At 46.8% G+C, this 7,121-nt stretch overlaps 1 protein-coding gene across 3 annotated transcripts in view; it reads right to left on the minus strand.

Annotated features, from left to right (window-relative positions):
• The window catches only part of tpk1 (thiamin pyrophosphokinase 1), a 63,525-nt gene that overhangs the window by 17,908 nt on the left and 38,496 nt on the right, over positions 1-7,121 (minus strand). For all 3 annotated transcript variants that reach the window (XM_042067232.1, XM_042067233.1, XM_042067234.1), the window contains exon 8: positions 4,432-4,543. In XM_042067232.1, the coding sequence (XP_041923166.1) occupies positions 4,432-4,543 (112 nt within the window). The remainder of the gene's footprint in view (positions 1-4,431; positions 4,544-7,121) is intronic.

Below are 7,121 nucleotides of genomic sequence, written 5' to 3' on the forward strand. Positions count from 1 at the left end.
GCTTGGAAATTTACTTAAAGTATAAAAGTAAAAGTAGTCTTGTGAATGACAACCATTTTTTATGTGAGTGCAAGAGTGCCAGTCTCTCTTTTTAAATCTTCCCATAACCTGTTGTGCCATTTCTAGGCTTTCCCCCCCAACATTGCACTGCCTACTTCAGAGGGTGTTCTTTTGGCCTACCATCAAATGCTGGACATCTTTAGAAAGCTAAGATCCTGTAGTTAGGACGCACTGGCAGAGAGTTACAGAGCCTAGAAGATTGTTTTTTTTTTTTTCAGCCGGATTAACAAGCATCTCTGAATTGACCACATTTCAGCCCTCTAGGTCACTTGATATGATTTTAGAAACACAACTGAGCCCTAGCACCAGGTCTTGCAAAGCTGTGTGCAAAAGTAGATCTATGTAGAGTGAAAAAAGGTACTTTAGATCATTATTTGCCAAGGTATGCTCATGCGTTTTGTAATTCCCTATGGAAACTCCCCATAGGACTTTTGGTTACCCAAAATGTATACTGACAATAAAAGTATGCATTTCTGTAGACTATTTGGATTGTCATTTTCTGATATAGAATGACTACACAAAATGGAATAATTCCACTAAAGTCTCTATTTTTGCATTTTCTTTGTTGGCTTCATGGGTGTGTATAAGATGGACTATACATCTGTACAACTAATATTGGATAAAACAACATGAATATTTAATTCCTATGGATTCCTGTGAATATTTCAAGGCCAGGAATGTAGTGGTAAAATCAGAGGTGGGTAAACTATGAGTTCTGTGATCACAGTAAGGTGGACTGCGCCATGCGGTATCAGATTTTTAGAAAAGGCATTCAGAACATGTTTGATGATGGTGGAGGTTATTGTCTAATGTTTATAACAATATAAGTGGTTCAAAGAGTGTTGATGAGTGTATATATTGTTATTGTGGATAATACAGTGACATTTTTAAATGTTAACAGTTGTATTGGTGAATAAACTCTTTTGAGAGGTGGATAAACTCTAATAAGAGATTAATAAAAGATTAAACTCTAATAACTATTTCTGAAATTTCAGAAGTGGAAACTGTGTTTACTTGCGTTTAGCCTCCACTACATCCCTGTTCAAGACCCAATGCTGCATCTACTTATTGCTAAGCATATAGGCTACACTGCAGCTAGAAGTTAGGGAAGCATCAAAGGCGAGGAGAGGATGAGGGCATTTTTGACTAAATTTAATTAAGACATACTACTAGGCCTACGTGCTAACGTTAACATTACTGCCATCAAGCTGTAATGATTTGCCGCGAATGAATGCTGCCCAAATCTGTTGAGTCATCTTGTAGTGGTGCGTCAAGTGCAACTTATATTTCCATCCGCTATTGATGACGCAAAAAATAATAACGGTAGGCTAACTCCACTGAAATTATTTGAAACTAAAGTAACGAGCCAGTTTTCTAAAATGTAAGGAGTAAAAAGTACCGATATTCGTGTTAAAATGTAAGAAGTAAAAGTAAAAAGTCGCCTCAAAAATAAATAGTAAAGTAAAGTAAAAATATCTAAAAAATCTACTTGAGTACAGTTACGAAGTAACTTCAGTAACTTCCCATCTCTGCATCCCGCTAGCCGCAAATTAGCATCCCACTAGCCGCAAATTAGCATCCCGCTAGCCGGACTGTGCGGTCAGAACTGGCCCGGCAACACACAAGCACGACAACACACAAGCCCGGCAACACACGAGCATGACAACACAAGAGCACGACAACACATGAGCCCAGCAACACACGAGCCCAGCAACACACGAGCACGACAACACACGAGCACGACAACACACAAGCCCGGCAACACACGAGCACGACAACACACGAGCACGACAACACATGAGCCCAGCAACACACGAGCCCAGCAACACACGAGCACGACAACACACGAGCACGACAAGTGGGGTCTCGTCTCATGATGGTACTGCACTCAGAAATTGGGCTGAATTTGAGTCTCTTTTGCATTTGTATGCAGGGATTCACCTGTGTGTGTTTTAAGTCAGACATCTGTCACATCGGCCCTGCCCCCATGCCCCCATGCCCCCATGCCTCCATGCACCCCATGCCCCCATGCACCCCATGCACCCCATGCCTCCATGCACCCCATGCCCCCATGTCCCCATGCACCCCATGCCTCCATGCACCCCATGCCTCCATGCACCCCATGTCCCCCATGTCCCCATGCACCCCATGCACCCCATGCCTCAATGTCCCCCATGCACCCCATGCACCCCATGCACCCCATGCACCATTCGTCTCCACCTCCGTCTTGGCTACGCCATCACGCCGTCTCCGAGTCTCTACGGCCCCATTAAAGTGGGAGCGCTGCTTCAAGGCCCTTCAACGTCTGTCCAACGACTCCAGCCATGCAAGAGTCTGCTACACTCCTCACCTTAAACGCACACACTGTTCCGTGGGTGTCTTTCAAACGTGTGTGTGTGTGTGTGTGTGTGAGAGGCAGTGTAAGGATGAAATTAGTTGTAGTCTGGGTGTGTTGTGGGTTCACCAGTGCATTTCAAATGATACTGTGCTGTGGATGAATTACTTGACAGTCCAAGGAGACGTAAACACACACTGCTCTTACATAACGCTCAGATGATGGATTAAGGGCGAGAGCGCTGGCTTGATGGCTTTTACAATTCTGTGTGAACCATTTCATGCTCCCTGAGCGCGCACGTTTTAAATGTGAGAGCAGACGACTTCAACTGGGGCATGTGCACACACGTCAGAAAGAAGAGAGGAGCCCCGGCCGTGGCACAACTGGCTGTGGCACCTGCACCGTACGCCGGCAACCTGGGTTCAATTCCCGCCCTGAGGTCCTTTCCGGATCCCACCCCGACTCTCTCTCCCACTCGCTTCCTGTCTGAGACTCCTGAACAATGCTGAATTCAAATCTTGAAACTCGCCTGTAAACACTGGATAATGCGTTATCATAATAATAATAATTGAAGGAATAACCTAGGCTACTTTTATTGACACGTCATAATTACAGGTTTTTGGTTCATACTTTTTGGTATGAGGCAGGTGTGAAGACTCAATACAAATTTAATTGAGGACATCTGTACGCACAACTCTTTCTTACCATGACACTGCTGTGTTTAGAAAAATGTCTTTACTTTGTATCGCACCAATATTGCTACCCTCACGGCACCGAGTCACTTAGCTATAGGCTAAGTAGCCTAATAAGCAAGTAGGCTAGCTGCTAAGCTAGTCTCTCAGCTATAGCAACAGGTGTGCTGTGTGTGTTCTGGTGGATGATAAATGGAGCGATGCGATGGGCCAGCTTATCAAACTTCCCAGCAGACAGGCGAACGTACTCGTGGTGCTTTTTCCTTCATCAGCTCTTCCTTCGCTCAGTGCTCGCACATCCCAAGTTCTTCTTTTCTTCAGGCGTTTCAGGCTTCTTTGGTGGTTGTGTCCTACTTTCCGGCTCGACGTACCGCCCCCAGTTGGTGTGGCAGAGTATCACAGTTAATCCGTAGTGTGCAGGCGCTAATCTTAACAATTTAACGCGCATTCAGGACAGCAGAAGTTGGAGTATGCTTCACGTCCACGGCAAAAATGACGCACGTCTTGGACACGCGCAAATGTGACGCAGGACCATGCCAGAGCCTTAAGGGGTCAGAAAGAAGTACCGGTGTGCGGTCAGAAGACGGTCAGTCTAGAGACGGTCTTACACGTCAGAAAGAAGTACCGGTGTGCAGTCAGAAGACGGTGAGTCTCGCACGTCAGAAAGAAGTGCCGGTGTGCGGTCAGAAGACGGTGAGTCTCGCACGTCAGAAAGAAGTGCCGGTGTGTGGTCAGAAGACGGTGAGTCTCGCACATCAGAAAGAAGTGCCGGTGTGTGGTCAGAAGACGGTGAGTCTCGCACGTCAGAAAGAAGTGCCGGTGTGTGGTCAGAAGACGGTGAGTCTCACACGTCAGAAAGAAGTAATGGTGGACCGTGTGCTGGTGTGATGTGTGTGTAGGGTGGACCGTGTGCATGTGTGATGTGTGTGTAGGGTGGACCGTGCACATGTGTAATGTGTGTGTAGGGTGGACCGTGTGCTGGTGTGATGTGTGTGTAGGGTGGACCGTGTGCATGTGTAATGTGTGTGTAGGGTGGACCGTGTGCATGTGTAATGTGTGTGTAGGGTGGACCGTGCGCATGTGTAATGTGTGTGTAGGGTGGACCGTGTGCTGGCGTGCGCATGTGTGATGTGTGTGTAGGGTGGACCGTGCGCATGTGTAATGTGTGTGTAGGGTGGACCGTGTGCTGGTGTGATGTGTGTGTAGGGTGGACCGTGCGCATGTGTGATGTGTGTGTAGGGTGGACCGTGCGCATGTGTGATGTGTGTGTAGGGTGGACCGTGCGCATGTGTGATGTGTGTGTAGGGTGGTCCGTGCGCATGTGTGATGTGTGTGCCGACTCACCCAGGTTCCACTTGAGGCCGGTGGTGTGTGTGCGGCAGGGCGATCCGACGGGGATCAGGCTGCACCACGCTCCCTCCAGCCCTGTGCTCACATCCAGCTGGTGGCGTCTGCCCTGCACACACACACACACACGCAGCAGAGAGGTCAATACACACACACACGCAGCAGAGAGGTCAGCTCAGCTCACACTATCACACACACACACCACAGCACACACAGCAGAGCAGAGAGGTCAGCACACACACACACACAGCACAGCACACATACACACACACACACATAAACACACTTATTTCTCTCTCTGCCTCACACACACACAAACAATTATCACACATGAATACAACAAACCTAGGGGCACACTTCACTGAGCTCGCACACACACACACACACACACACACACACACACACGCAACATCCAAGGATTCAGGACAGGGCCCTTGTCAATGATTCATTAGAGTGGGAGTAGTGCACAGAACTGTAAATGGCATCGCAGCAGCGTCAGAGACAAACATGAGACAGTTTTATATCCTTCACTAGTTCCACTTTCTGTTTGAACCCTGTTTCCCTCAGTATATCAAAGGCACTAAGTGAAGATTCTAGATCGGAAGACTATCAAACATTGATACTGGGCCTTCACAGTGTATAATGTGTGAAGACATCCCACAGAGATGTGTGTGTGTGTGTTTCAGGGTATGTCTGTATGTGTGTGTGTGTGTGTTAGGGTGTTTTATGTACCATGGACCGGTTTGATTCCTATTTTTTTTTTTCACGGACCGGCGGGGGGGTTCAGGGGTTCAATGTTCCATATGTGTTGTGCATGCATTACTTGAAAAGAACTAGCTCCAGTTATGTATGAACAGTGAAGGTAACGATCTCTTAAACATGTGAAAAACGTGAACTTGAAGAAGTGAAAATTGAACAATATGAACTATGAATATTGAACAACTTGAAGCCACATCTATAAGTGTGAACATGCTTATAACAAAATATGGGAACAAAACATGGGAACTAAACATGCATTACGAATATAATCAGTGGGAGCCCTGTGCTTGTTTCCCTGCAACAAGAAGGTTCCATCTGGGGGTGATGGAAGACAGTGACACCCTCAGTGTGTTTGAAATGTCCAGTCGATTGCACAATTTGGTCTTAGTTGCAGTCATTGCCGAAAACCCGGCCTCGCATAGGCGTGGGACGTGGTGGGAAATGGTAGCAACGTTTTCAGCGCTTTTACGGCTATCTGGGGATATTCTGCTTTGTTTTTGATCCAAAACCCGCCAGAGAGGTTTCCTTATAGACACTCTTAAGACCACCGTCATTTGCAATTTCGATCAACTGCTCTTCCTCCTGCGCTGACAAGTTAGGACTATTCGGGATATTGACAAATGGGTTGCGAACCCACTCATTGGTTTGCCGTGGATCTTTGGAGGATGGGAAGTAACGCTCAAACTCATTTGAAAGCGCAACAAGGTGATCGCGCACCAGCTGCGAAAGAAAGGGCCCTGCCACAGTCTCTCTCTCCCAAAACCCCCACTACTGTTTGGAACATATTAAATACACCCCGGTCCACTCGTCGTCCCCACAAATCAAGCTTGGCTTTAAATGCAGCGTCTTTATCTGCCAGTTTAAAGACAGTCGTCATTCTCCCCTGGAGTGACAGGTTGAGGTCATTAAGCAACCCGAATATGCCACACAGGTAAGCGAGTTTTGCCACCCAGCCCTCATCACTAAAATATGCAGCTAACGGTTACTTTTTTTCTGTAAGAAATCTCTGCAGCGGCTCTTGCAACTCAAACACTCTGGCCAGTGACCTGCTAAAGATGCTTGTTTTTTGTTGCTCATTCTAGCAGTTTAGCTAACTTCGTGTGACACTACCGTTTGCCAAGAACTGATCAAGTGAGTGAGCTGACCTAAGGCTGCGCAGCGCTGAAGGCAATATGTAAAAGTGTTGAAGGCGGGACAGACAGAAAATAGACCTTGCAAAACATGCGTGCAATCAAACAACTGCATATAGTCCTATGCCATGTAAAAACGTGACATTATTGCGAATTAAATTTAGTTTAGTTTGCATGCATTTTTTTTAAACTCATGTCGTAGGCTACGGCCCGGCCCGGTGGTTGGGGACCACTGTGTTAGGGTATGTCTGTATGTGTGTGTGTGTGTTAGGGTATGTCTCTGTGTGTGTGTGCGTGTGTTAGGGTATGTGTGTGTGTGTGTGTGTGTGTGTGTGTGTGTGTGTGTGTTAGGGTATGTCTCTGTGTGTGTGTGTTAGGATATGTCTCTGTGTGTATGTGTGTGTGTGTGTGTTAGGGTATGTCTGTATGTGTGTTGGGTGCGTGTATGTATGTATGTGTGTGTGTGTGTGTGTGTGTGTGTGTGTGTGTTAGGGTATGTTTGTGTGTGTGTGTGTGTATGTGTGTGTGTGTGTGTGTGTGTGTTAGGGTATGTCTGTATGTGTGTGTGTTAGGGTATGTGTGTGTGTGTGTGTGTGTATGTGTATGTGTATGTGTGTGTGTGTGTGTGTGTGTGTGTTAGGGTACGTCTGTATGTGTGTTGGGTGCGTGCATGAACAGCCTCGATCACATCAAGGTTACCACACCACCCCCTCAATGCAGCCGTTCTCCAGCTTTCCTACCGAAATAGCAAAGCACACCAGGCAGACACTGCAATCAGACGAGCAGACATAATCTCCA

Source organism: Alosa sapidissima, chromosome 17 (genome assembly GCF_018492685.1).
Source record: "Alosa sapidissima isolate fAloSap1 chromosome 17, fAloSap1.pri, whole genome shotgun sequence".
Lineage (NCBI taxonomy): Eukaryota > Metazoa > Chordata > Actinopteri > Clupeiformes > Clupeidae > Alosa > Alosa sapidissima.